This window comes from Delphinus delphis, chromosome X (genome assembly GCF_949987515.2).
Source record: "Delphinus delphis chromosome X, mDelDel1.2, whole genome shotgun sequence".
Classification (NCBI taxonomy): Eukaryota; Metazoa; Chordata; class Mammalia; order Artiodactyla; family Delphinidae; genus Delphinus; species Delphinus delphis.
In genome coordinates, this window is record NC_082704.1 from 39,243,664 (window position 1) to 39,257,677 (window position 14,014).

At 42.3% G+C, this 14,014-nt stretch overlaps 1 protein-coding gene across 1 annotated transcript; it reads right to left on the reverse strand.

Annotated features, from left to right (window-relative positions):
- Positions 1-12,050: 12,050 nt before the first annotated feature.
- On the reverse strand, positions 12,051-13,643 carry TMEM31 (transmembrane protein 31). The gene is given in 3 exon segments (XM_060002488.1): positions 12,051-12,473; positions 13,033-13,157; positions 13,578-13,643. Coding segments are annotated over 3 exon segments (567 nt in total). The 5' UTR covers positions 13,615-13,643; the 3' UTR covers positions 12,051-12,068.
- Positions 13,644-14,014: the final 371 nt, after the last annotated feature.

Genomic DNA, 14,014 nt, shown 5'->3' on the forward strand with positions numbered 1-14,014 from the left:
CCCTTAGCAAGTAGAAAGTCCCACTCCCTCATGGTACAGATGAGGGAATTGCAGCCCAGAGAGATAGAATGACTTTCTCAAGGTCATGCTCCACAAGAAACAATCAAACAATCCGACATCTGTTTCTTGCTATGTCGGAAATCGGATACTATTACAAAAAACTCTAGAGACAATGTCCCTTCTTTTGGGGTCAGAAAACTTTGAGGTAGCAAATAGCAATGAAAGTCAGTAGACTCTGATCACCTAGGGCCTGGTGATATTTTGATTATGCAGAGAGATTTGTGCTGATGGAACTTGGCCTAGGTTCTCCCTGCCTCATGTCTTCATGTGCGGAATTTAGAGGTCGTCACCTCAATGTCCTTACAGTCAGCAAGGCTCTGAGAAAATCAGGGAGCAAACTCATTCATTCATTCAATAAATATTTACTGAGCATGTACTATGTACCAGGCACTGTATTAGGCCATGGAGAAATAATGGGAAACCAAAACAACACAGCTTTTGCAGATCTTCCAGTGAATATATTCCCTCTTGCTCTGTATTGATGGAAACCAGGCCCTGTGATCGCCCATCCCCCAGTGTTTATTTTTAAGAAGATTTTTACTGGGGACTTAAACAGGGGGTAATCCAGACACCCAGAGTTAATTTACAAATTTGCTATATAGTGGGGAGGTGGGGGTGGGGGTAATAGTGGTTAAGAGTAACAGAATAGAGTCAGGTAGATTTTGATTTAAGTCCCCGCCTTGTCATTTACTAATGGTGATCTTAGGTAAAGACCTTAATGTCTCAGTCTCCTCACCTGTAACATGGAAATATTACCTCTTCCATAGGGTTATTGCAAGTAATAAATAAGATAATGTATTAACACAGAGAACAGTGTTTGCCACATAATAACCACTCAATAAATGTTAACTATTGTTATAATTATTAGGAGTCTAGGTGGAAAGAACTGGGTGGTAGACCTAGGCCTAAAGCAGCTGGTGGTGTTTCCAATCATTTTTGAGTCACCAGGAAACCTTTGAGGTGGTCCTAAGCCCTCTGGGGATAAACAGTGACAAAACTCAGATTAAGATCTAAAGTCCTGGGCTTCCCTGGTGGGGCAGTGGTTGGGGGTCCGCCTGCCGGTGCGGGGGGTGCAGGTTCGTGCCCCGGTCCGGGAGGATCCCGCATGCCGTGGAGCGGCTGGACCCGTGGGCCATGGCCGCTGGGCCTGCGCGTCCGGAGCCTGTGCTCCGCGGCAGGAGAGGCCGCAGCAGAGAGAGGCCCGCGTACCGCAAAAAAAAAAAAAAAAAAAAAAGATCTAATGTCCTAGGGGAAGTTGTCAGAGATCACTTCCTATACAAGCATACTACTTTTTATTGCACTTCGCTTTATTGCACATAGCAGATACTGCGTTTTTTAACGACTTGAAGGTTTGTGGCAACTCTGCATTGTCAGATGATGCTTAGCATTTTTTTTAGCAAAAAGTATTTTTTAATTAAGGTATACACAACGTTTTTTTAGACATAATGCTATTACACACTTACTAGAGACTACAGTGTAGTGTAAACATAACTTTTATATGCGCTGGGAAACCAAAAGATTTGTGTGATTCGCTTTATTGCAATATCTGCTTTATTGCAGTGATCTGGAACCGAACCCACAATATCTCTGAGGTAGGCCTGTAAACGTATTTCCTAAATGGACAAGGGTATTGAAGAGGCTCTGAGAGGCATACTGGGATTAGGCGAGGGCTACAGGACCAGGTGGAGCTGCAGTAGTGGCCTTGTATGAAGGCCAGAGGCAGAAAAGTAGTTTAGACCTAAGAACCCTGCCCTTGTTTATTGCCACTGCCACACGAGAAGGAGATTCTCCTCTAACTCAGGGAAATGCTGCAATTTATGCCTTATTCTTGCTGAGAGAACTTCTTCCTCCAGTCCCCTCCTGTGAGCAAGCACAATCCATCTGCTCCCAGGAATCACTTCGTTTTCTCTTATGGAAAAAATGGACTTTGTTGGAGGATTGTTTGATTTGGTTTGATTTGGGGTGCGGGTTGCAGTATTTGATGCCTTATCAGATTTTGATGACCTTTTCTTTTTACGTATATATATTTTTATTGAAGTATAGTTGATTTACAATGTTGTGTCAGTCTCTGCTGTACAGCAAAGTGATTCAGTTACACATATATATTCCTTTTGACATTCTTTTCCATTATGGTTTATTACAGGATATTGAATATAGTTTCCTGTGCTATAGAGTAGGACCTTGTTTTTTATCCATTCTATATATACCAGTTTACATCTGCTAATCCCAAAGTCCCAGTCCTTCCCTTCCCCACCCCACCTCCCCTTTGGCAACCACAAGTCTGTTCTCTATGTTGGGGACCGTTTCTTGGCCTCGTTGGCCAAGAAGCAAAATATGTAGGCATGCACCCCGAACTAAATAGCTTCATTGGCCAGCCCCACAGAGCAAGGGACTAAGTCAGGGCACTTCCGCTCACTCTTGAGTTTCTGCAACATTAGATTTTATGGGAACCCGAAGGAAAAAGGTAGTGCCAGGTCAGGGGCTTCTGAAAGCCACAGCAATTCCACCCCCAGTACAACTCTAGTGTCCAGAATGAGAGCAGCAGAGGCTCGCTTTGTAAGGGAACTCAGCTGGGATGGCCATTCCCCATGCTCCCGGAAGCCACTCCTTCTTTGCCTTTATGAGGACTGGGGCTCTCAAAGGCACCCATGGCTGTCCCTTTGCCAGGTTCTTGATCTACACAACTGCAGGTGGCTCAGTGCATAATGGAAGGGTTAAATGGAAGTTTCTACCAGACACTGACAGATTAGACCTAAAGTTTCAGTGAGCAGGAGGGACCCAATTCTTTCAAAATCTTGTAATCTAAATGGCTCACAGCGCTTGGGGCAAGTAGTAACAAGGAGGGCCAAGAGAGCAAACAGAAGCCAGCAGAGACAAATACGAACTATCCATCCATTCATTAATTCAAAAGATACTTACTATGTGCCAGGCACTCAGCTAGGCACAGTGAACACGATGGAAACAGTCCCTGCCACTGAAGAGCTCACAGGCTAGTGAAGGAAATAGCCAGATATATTTGATGGATGCTAAGAAGGTGTAGGTAACCTGAGCACATACAGTAGGGGCAACCAACCCAAACTAGGATGATTAGGGAAGACTTCTCAGAGGATACGGTATCTGAAGTGAACGGTTAAGTAAAAGTTATCGAGGTAAAGGAGAGATACAGAGAGAGGTTATCTCCTTGGGAGACAACTGAAATTGATCATCATGGCAGGGTCATAGATTGCAAGGGGCGAGACAAGGCTGAAGTAGTAGGCAGGGACTAGATGTCATGCTAAGGGGAGCATTGACTGTATCAGAAGGATAATGGAGAACGACTGAAGGGTTGTAAGCAGAGGAGTGATATGATCAGACTTACATTTTCAAAACAAAATTCTGGCTGCTGTTTGGAGAACAGATTGCAGGTGGCAAGCGTAGATGCAGGGAGACCATTTAGGAAACTGTTGCACTCCTTCAGATGAGCCAGGGTAGCAAGTGGATGGATTCCACAGATATTTAAGGTGTATTGTTGACACATGTATTGTTAACAAGACTTTCTTCCTGCTGCTTGAGGTGTCCTTTTCTTTTGATGGTCCAAAGTCCTTAGTGGACCTCCCTTGTCATTACCTCATTAAGGATTTTTGTAGCACTTAACATCCCTGTGGGCACAGTGGGACTGGGAGATGGTGAATGAAATAGGATGACCTCTTAGTAGGTGGCAAAGTGGAAACACCAAGGGATGCTTAATCAGGGTTGCCTAGCAACCCATCACTACCATCTCAGTGGAACTGCCTTAAAAGAAAAAGAGCAGGGTTTCTCAATCTTTTATTTTTTACACACACTCACTGTACTTTATTTTTACAAGAGATAAATAAAGTGACACCAAGCATTGTAAATGGATGACCACAACAAAAGCAACAATGATTGCAATTACCAAACACGAAACACACTCATACTAGGTCATAATATTGACATTCAGTCCAGTAATCCTCCACTGTTAACAGCTCCTTTACTTTGCAGTGAAACTTGATTTGTATATTTTTGCCTCTGAGTCCTTGTGGGATTTTTTTTTATTCAAAAAGAAAGTCACAAAAATTATAATCATCCTCATCAGTTCACTCAGTCCCATGCAATTAATTTTTTTTCATCTTCATATTTTGTTAGCACTTTTATGAATTCATCAGTTTTCCATTAGAGTTCTGAAAATGCTTATTCATTCAGTTCGGCAGTATAGTCAGTTACCAGAAACCTGTACTTGTCAGAGTCTTTTCCATGAATTCCTTGAAGATGAAACCCTTTTATAGGAACATTTTTGCAAAAGCATCAGAGTACACCCAGAACTGTCTGTAAATGACAAAAGACTTTAAAATGACCACGGTTAGAGATTTGATGAAAGTTCATAATAAGAAAATTGACAAGGAAATTTAGTTATTTCTGAGATATACATTTTAAAGTAATAACTAGAATTATGACTTATAACATTATACCAGAACATATAAAATTTTTAGAAATTTCATATAATGTCTGAAACATTTATATTAACATATTTCCATACAAATAACCCAAAGAAAGTTTAGTATTAGTTGTTTTTTGTTTGTTTGTTTGTTTATACGGCAGGTTCTTATTAGTCATCAATTTTATACACATCAGTGTATACATGTCAATCCAATCGCCCAATTCAGCACACCACCATCCCCACCCCACCGCAGTTTTCCCCCCTTGGTGTCTTTACGTTTGTTCCCTACATCTGTGTCTCAACTTCTGCCCTGCAAACCAGTTCATCTGTACCATTTTTCTAGGTTCCACATACATGCATTAATATACGATATTTGTTTTTCTCTTTCTGACTTACTTCACTCTGTATGACAGTCTCTAGGTCCATCCAAGTCTCAACAAATGACTCAATTTCGTTCCTTTTTATGGCTGAGTAATATTCCATTGTATATATGTACCACAACTTCTTTATCCATTCATCTGTTGATGGGCATATAGGTTGCTTCCATGACCTGGCTATTGTAAATAGTGCTGCAATGAACATTGGGGTGCATGTGTCTTTTTGAATTATGGTGCTCTCTGGGTATATGCCCAATAGTGGGATTGCTGGATCATATGGAAATTCTATTTTTAGTTTTTTAAGGAACCTCCATACTGTTCTCCATAGTGGCTGTATCAATTTACCTTCCCACCAACAGGGCAAGAGGGTTCCCTTTTCTCCACACCTTCTCCAGCATTTGTTGTTTGTAGATTTTCTGATGATGCCCATTCTAACTGGTGTGAGGTGATACCTCATTGTAGTTTTGATTTGCATTTCTCTAATAATTAGTGATGTTGAACAGCTTTTCATGTGCTTCTTGGCCATCTGTATGTCTTCTTTGGAGAAATGTCTATTTAGGTCTTCTGCCCATTTTTGGATTGGGTTGTTTGTTTTCTTAATATTGAGTTGCATGAGCTGTTTATATATTTTGGAGATTAATCCTTTGTCCGTTGATTCCTTTGCAAATATGTTCTCCCATTCTGAGGGTTGTCTTTTCGTCTTGTTTATGGTTTCCTTTGCTGTGCAAAGGCTTTTAAGTTTCATTATGTCCCATTTGTTTATTTTTGCTTTTATTTCCATTACTCTAGGAGGTGGATCAAAAATGATCTTGCAGTGATTTATGTCAAAGAGTGTTCTTCCTATGTTTTCCTCTAAGAGTTTTATAGTGTCTGGCCTTACATTTAGGTCTTTAATCCATTTTGAGTTTATTTTTGTGTATGGTGTTAGGAAGTGTTCTAATTTCATTCTTTTACATGTAGCTGTCCAATTTTCCCAGCACCACTTATTGAAGAGACTGTCTTTTCTCCATTGTATATCTTTGCCTCCTTTGTCATAGATTAGTTGACCATAGGTGCGTGGGTTTATCTCTGGGCTTTCTATCTTGTTCCATTGATCTATGCTTTTGTGCCAGTACCATATTTTCTTGATTACTGTAACTTTGTAGTATAGTCTGAAGTCAGGGAGTCTGATTCCTCCAGCTCCGTTTTTTTCCCTCAAGACTGCTTTGGCTATTCGGGGTCTTTTGTGTCTCCATACAAATTTTAAGATGATTTGTTCTAGTTCCGTAAAAAATGCCATTGGTAATTTGAAAAGGATTGCATTGAATCTGTAGATTGCGTTGGATAGTATAATCATTTTCACAATATTGATTCTTCCAATCCAAGAACATGGTATATCTCTCCATCTGTTGGTATCATTTTTAATTTCTTTCATCAGTGTCTTATAGTTTTCTGCATACAGGTCTTTTGTCTCCCTAGGTACGTTTATTCCTAGGTATTTTGATCTTTTTGTTTCAATGGTAAATGGGAGTGTTTCCATAATTTCTCTTTCAGATTTTTCATCATTAGTGTATAGGAATGCAAGATTTCTGGGCATTAATTTTGTATCCTGCAACTTTACCAAATTCATTGATTAGCCCTAGTAGTTTTCTGGTGGCATTTTTAGGATTCTCTATGTATAGTATCATGTCATCTGCAAACAGTGACAGCTTTACTTCTTCTTTTCCAATTTGGATTCCTTTTATTTCATTTTCTTCTCTGATTGCTGTGGCTAGGACTTCCAAAACTATGTTGAATAATAGTGGAGAGAGTGGACATCCTTGTCTTGTTCCTAATCTTAGAGGAAATGCTTTCAGGTTTTCACCATTGAGAATGATGTTTGCTGTGGATTTGTCGTGTACGGCCTTTATTATGTTGAGGTAGGTTCCCTCTGTGCCCACTTTCTGGAGAGTTTTTATCATAAATAGGTGTTGAATTTTGTCAAATCTTTTTCTGCATCTATTGAGATGATCATATGGTTTTTCTCCTTCCATTTGTTCATATGGTGTATCGTATTGATTGATTTGTGTATATTGAAGAATTCTTGCATCCCTGGGATAAATCCCACTTGATCATGGTGTATGATCCTTTTAATGTGTTGTTGGATTCTGTTTGCTAGTATTTTGTTGAGGATTTTTGCATCTATATTCATCAGTGATATTGGTCAGTAATTTTCTTTTTTTGTAGTATCTTTGTGCGGTTTTGGTATCAGGGTGATGGCGGCCTCATAGAATGAGTTTGGGAGTGTTCCTTCCTCTGCAATTTTTTGGAAGAGTTTGAGAAGGATGGGTGTTAGCTCTTCTCTAAATGTTTCATAGAATTCACCTGTGAGAAGCCATCTGGTCCTGGACTTTTGTTTGTTGGAAGAGTTTTAATCACAGTTTCAATTTCGTTACTTGTGATTGGTCTGTTCATATTTTCTGTTTCTTCCTGGTTCAGTCTTGGAAGGTTATACCTTTCTAAGAATTTGTTCATTTCTTCCAGTTGTCCATTTTATTGGCATAGAGTTGCTTGTAGTAGTCTCTTAGGATGCTTTGTATTTCTGCGGTGTCTGTTGTAACTTCTCCTTTTTCATTTCTAATTTTATTGATTTGAGTCCTCTCCCTCTTTTTCTGGATAAGTCTGGCTAATGGTTTATCAATTTTGTTTATCTTCTCAAAGAACCAGCTTTTAGTTGTATTGATCTTTGCTATTGTTTTCTTTGTTTCTATTTCATTTATTTCTGCTCTGATCTTGATGATTTCTTTCCTTCTGCTAAGTTTGGGTTTTGTTTGTTCTTCTTTCTCTAGTTACTTTAGGTGTAAGTTTAGATTGTTTACTTGAGATTTTTCTTGCTTCTTGAAGTAGGCTTGTATAGCTATAAACTTCCCTCTTAGAACTGCTTTTGCTGCATCCCCATAGGTTTTGGATCGTTGTGTTTTCATTGTCATTTGTCTCTAGGTATTTTTTGATTTCCTCTTTGATTTCTTCAGTGATCTCTTGGTTGTTTAGTAACGTATTGTTTAGCGTCCATGTGTTTGTGTTTTTTACGTTTTTTTCCCTGTAATTCATTTCTAATCTCATAGCGTTGTGGTCAGAAAAGATGCTTGATATGATTTCAATTTTCTTAAATTTACTGAGGCTTGATTTGTGACCCAAGATGTGATCTATCCTGGAGAATGTTCTGTGTGCACTTGAGAAGAAAGTGTAATCTGCTGTTTTTGGATGGAATGTCCTATAAATATCAAGTAAATCTATCTGGTCTATTGTGTCACTTAAAGCTTCTGTTTCCTTATTTATTTTCATTTTGGATGATCTGTCCATTGGTGTAAGTGAGGTGTTAAAGTCCCCAACTATTATTGTGTTCCTGTCGATTTCCTCTTTTATAGCTGTTAGCAGTTGCCTTATGTATTGAGGTGCTCCTATTTTGTGTGCATATATATTTATAATTGTTGTATCTTCTTGGATTGATTCCTTGATCATTATGTAGTGTCCTTGTCTCTTGTAACATTCTTTATTTTAAAGTCTATTTTATCTGAGCATAGCTACTCCAGCTTTCTTTTGATTTCCATTTGCATGGAATATCTTTTTCCATCCCCTCACTTTCAGTCTGTATGTGTCCCTAAGTCTGAAGTGGGTCTCTTGTAGACAGCATATATATGGGTCTTGTTTTTGTATCCATTCAGCAAACCTGTGTCTTTTGGTTGGAGCATTTAATCCATTCATTTTTAAGGTAATTATCGATATGTATTTTCCTATGACCATTTTCTTAGTTGCTTTGGGTTTGTTTTTGTAGATCCTTTTCTTCTCTTGTGTTTCCCACTTAAAGAAGTTCCTTTAGTATTTGTTGTAGAGCTGGTTTGGTGGTGCTGAATTCTCTTAGCTTTTGCTTGTCTGTAAAGCTTTTGATTTCTCCATCGAATCTGAATGAGATCCTTGCTGGGTAGAATAATCTTGGTTGTAAGTTCTTCCCTTTCATCACTTTAAGTATATCATGCCACTCCCTTCTGGCTTGTAGAGTTTCTGCTGAGAAGTCAGCTGTTAACCTTATGGGAGTTCCCTTGTATGTTATTTTTCATTTTTCCCTTGCTGCTTTCAATAATTTTTCTTTGTCTTTAATTTTTGCCAATTTGATTACTATGTGTCTCGGCATGTTTTTCCTTGGGTTTATCCTGTATGGGACTCGCTGCACTTCCTGGCTCTTTCCTTTCCCATGTTAGGGAAGTTTTCAACTATAATCTCTTCAAATATTTTCTCTGGCCCTTTCTCTCTCTCTTCTCCTCTGGGACCCCTATAATGCGAATGTTGTTGTGTTTAATGTTGTCCCAGAAGTCACTTATGCTGTTTTCATTTCTTTTCATTCTTTTTTCTTTATTCTGTTCTGCAGCAGTGAGCTCCACCATTCTGTCTTCCAGGTCACTTATCCGTTCTTTTGCCTCAGTTATTCTGCTGTTGATTCCTTCCAGTGTAGTTTTCATTTCACTTATTGTATTGTTCATCTCTGTTTGTTTGTTCTTTAATTCTTCTAAGTCTTTGTTAAACATTTCTTGCATCTTCTCGATCTTTGCCTCCATTCTTTTTTTTTTTTTTTTTTTTTTTTTTTTTTTTTTTTTTTGCATTACGCAGGCCTCTCACTGTTGTGGCCTCTCCCGTTGCGGATCACAGGCTCCGGACGTGCAGGCTCAGCAGCCATGGCTCACGGGCCTAGCTGCTCCGCGGCATGTGGGATCTTCCCAGACGGGGGCACAAACCCGTGTCCCCTGCATCGGCAAGTGGACTCTCAACCACTGTGCCACCAGGGAAGCCCCTTTGCCTCCATTGTTTTTCCGAGGTCCTAGATCATCTTCACTATCATTATTCTGAATTCTTTTTCTGGAAGGTTGCCTATCTCCACTTCATTCAGTTGTTTTTCTGGGGTTTTATCTTGTTCCTTCATCTGGTACATAGCCCTCTGCCTTTTCATCTTGTCTATCTTTCTGTGAATGTGGTTTTTATTCCACAGGCTGCAGGACTGTAGTTCTTGCTTCTGCTGTCTGCCCTCTGGTGGATGAGGCTACCTAAGAGGCTTGTGTAAGTTTCCTGATGGGAGGGACGGGTGGTGGGTAGAGCTGACTGTTGCTCTGGTGGGCAGAGCTCAATAAAACTTTAATTCACGGGGCTTCCCTGGTGGTGCAGTGGTTGAGAGTCCGCCTGCCATTGCAGAGGACATGGCTTCATGCCCCGGTCTGGGAAGATCCCACATGCTGTGGAGCGGCTAGGCCCGTGACCCATGGCTGCTGAGCCTGCGCATCTGGAGCCTGTGCTCTGCAACGGGAGAGGCCATAAGAGGCCCGCGTACCACAAAAAAAATAAAACAAAACTTTAATACGCTTGACTGTTGATGCATGGAGCTGGGTTCCCTCCCTGTTGGTTGTTTTGCCTGAGGCAACACAACACTGGAGCCTACCTGGGCTCTTTGGTGGGGCTAATGACAGATTCTGGGAGGGCTCACACCAAGCAGTACTTCCCAGAACCTCTGCTGCCAGTGTCCTGTCCCCACGGTGAGCCACAGCCACCCCCCGCCTCTGCAGGAGACCCTCCAACACTAGCAGGTAGGTTTGGTTCAGTCTCCTCTGGGGTCACTGCTCCTTCCCCTGGGTCCCAATGCGCACACTACTTTGTGTGTGCCCTCCAAGAGTGGAGTCTCTGTTTCCCCCAGTCCTGTCAAAGTGCTGCAATCAATTCCCACTAGGCTTCAAAGTCTGATTCTCTAGGATTTCCTCCTCCCGTTGCCGGACCCCCAGGTTGGGAAGCCGGACGTGGGGCTCAGAACCTTCACTCCAGTGGGTGGCCTTCTATGGTATAAGTGTTCTCCAGTCTGTGAGTCACCCACCCACCAGTTATGGGATTTGATTTTACTGTGATTGCGCCCCTCCTACCATCTCATTATGGCTTCTCCTTTGTCTTCGGATGTGGGGTATCTTTTTTGGTGAGTTCCAGTGTCTTCCTAGGGTTTCTCAATCTTAGCACTATCATCATTTTGGGTGAGATAATTTTTCTTTAATGTGTGGGTTGGGAGGGGCTGTCCTATGCACTGTAGGATATTTAGCAACTTCCCTGGCCTCTACCCACTAGATGCCAGTTGCCAGCACCACCCCAAAATTGTGCACCCAAAAATGTCTCCTAACATTTTGAAAGGCCCCTGGTGGGGTGGGGTTGGGGGGAGTCAGCCCTGGTTAAGAACCACTGAGGTGGAAGATTTCTCTAGTGAGACCTGCTCCTTACCTGGAATCTGCAGCAACCTCACTGTCCAACATAGCAGAGGCTGATGAAAAAAGTTGCCTGTCATTAGTCCTACTCCTGCTGGGGAGCCCCATAAGGTGAGCTCAGCCGCTCAAAACAATGTACGGAGGTGATCTGATTGAGGAAGTGAAAGGACTTCATAAACCTGAGCTCTGGCCTCCCTTCTGGTCCCACCCAGCCACAACCCTGCTTCAGGAGAAGTGAGCATTCACTCTTCACAAGGGAAATGGGAGAGAAAAGTACAGTCATCCCTCAGTACCAGTGGGGGATTGCTTCCAGGACCCCCTGCAGATAGCAAAATCAGCAGATGCTCAAGTCCCTTACATTAGGCCCTTCGTATCCTCAAACGCAGAACCCATGAATACAGAGGGCTGACTGTACTTAAAGGCTACCAAGGCAGGTAGTAGAGGAGAGCACTAAGGAATGGATAAGCAGAAGCCAGCAGTGCCTTGAAATGAGAGACGCATCCATCGCCGGGGGTGATTTGTACACTCCATTGGGATCCCTGCCCTGTTCTGCTCTTCATTGTAAGACATGAGGCACTCACTCACCACTCAGTTCAAATCCCCACCAGGGTCTTTCACAAAGAACAGCAGGAAAAAAATCACAAGGTCAAGGAAGAATAGGGTTGGAGGAAGGAAAGGAAGGACCTCCTAGTCTGATATTGATACTACAGCCTAGGTAAAGGGCAGCACCACTGAATTGAAAGCCCAGGATCCCCAAGCCCTACTGCTATCTTCTCACTGGGTAATCTTGGCTAAGATTTTTCCCCTCAAGGCCTCCAATGTCCTCATGTGTCTCACATGGGAATAACGCACCCCACCCAATTACCACCACAGCTGTGTTGACCCTAGGAGAGAACAGAAGGCAAACAAATACAGCATTCATGTTCATTGCTTTTTATTGAAAGAAAAGAATCAGAAGACAAGAGTGAAAAGAATAATAAGAAGCAGAAGCAGAAGTAAGGAAAGAAGAAAGAAAGAAAGGAAAAGAAGTGTAGGGAGGAAAGGCAGATGGAAGAGGAGGGTGGAGAGGGCAGAGAGGTGAAGGATGATGGGTAGCCCGATCTCTTTGACATGGGCCTTCAGACAATGGGATATATCATGGGAAGCTTCTTTAAAAACCAGAATAAATTCAGGATAAAACTGAAGAACAGCAGGCAGTTGATATGGGTTGGCAACTCACTGGACAGGCCATGGAAGGACTCCTGGAAAGTTGACTGCTCCATTGGTGGATGTTGCAGGTGTCCTACGTGAAGGCAATTGATATCTGGATGGCTGTGTGCCTCCTCTTCGTGTTCGCTGCCCTGCTGGAGTACGCTGCTGTCAATTTTGTCTCCCGTCAGCATAAGGAATTCATGCGACTTCGAAGAAGGCAGAGGTGCCAACGCATGGTGAGTATAACTAGGGAGGGGCCCACTTCCTTTCTCCTTTGGACTCCTTCCTCCCTACTACTCCTCCCACAAACCAAGACTTGACCTAGGCTGCAAGGACTAGACAGGCAATCAGGTCCCTGGATTCTAGTCCCAAGCTGGTCACAAATAAGCTAAGTACTTTAACCTCTTTGATTCTATTTCTTTTTCTGTCCAATGGGACCTTAATTCCTGTAGGGCAGTCTAGCAGACTGATTAAGAGCATGGGCATAGTAAGCACTGAAAAAATGTTAGCCAATATTAGAACCTTGTCAAGTTAGTTAACATGAGATTGCTTTGAGAATAATTAGTGGTTGCTCCTGACTCTCCTCCCACCCAGGAGGAAGGTACCCCAAGTTGTCATATACTGTTTGGTGGTTAAGAATTCAGATCAGGCATTGTTGCCTTTCTAGGGGAGCATTATAAAAGGGTCCCCATAACTAAACTGGAATTGAAAAACCACCACTTGCCTCTTCTGGCTGTTGGATTTCTTCACCTTGATCTTCATTGGGCGCATCAGAGTTGTTGGGCATGAGCTGTTGTTCTCCCTCGCTCTTGTTTGTTAACCCCATTTCTTCTACAGTAGAGTGATCACCTGGGGAAATAGAGCAGGGATTTTGTCATCATGACAACAGAGGCAGTTCTTCCTCCCCACCGTTACCCAGACCATAGGTGCTAGGTATGTTGCCGTGACAACAGAGGTGCCTGGGCCACTCTCACAGAAGCCAGTGCCCAATTATGAGCAAAGCTAAAAGCCTTTGCTGAGCTACATACTGGTCACTTAATCATCAGACACACAGAGCTCTGGCCTGTCATGAGCTCTGACTCCTTGTTTTCTGCCTTATCTGGAGTCTCCAAAGCCAAGCGGCAGGCACATATGACCTCTTGGGGGAGAGGAAACAATGTTCTATCTAAGCCCACTGGCTCTAGCCTGTCGGGGCCACTGTAGCACTAAGGTTCTTCTCTCTTCTTAACATCCCACCTCCCACTTCAGCTGCTCCTGGAGTACCCTTACCATATGTCTGCACTAAAATTATCCTCCGGGATTTCATGTTCCTTGCTAAGTTCCCTTTCTGCTGAGGGCAGGGCTCCTGCCTCATCTAGTGGTTTGTCAGAATTTATCAATTCTTGCCTGGCTTCAGTCCTTGAGTTGTGTCCTGGGAAACCCGCCCTCTAGTGGATTGATCCATAACTACATCTCCTTGAGTAGGACCGATTCTTCAAGAGACCTAAAAGCCTTCCTATCCAATGCTGAGACTTAGAAAAAATATATGGACTTGGCAGAGGGCAAGAAAAGTAGATGCACCCTTTTCTAAGCTAACTGTCCCCACCTCCTTTTTAGCTGTGTCAAGCCTGCCCGCAGGTACCAAAATCTTATCTTTATAGGGGTTTTTATCTTGATGCCTTCTCAATGCCTACCTTGGGAAAGAAGAGCAGGCTGCCAACCAGTTC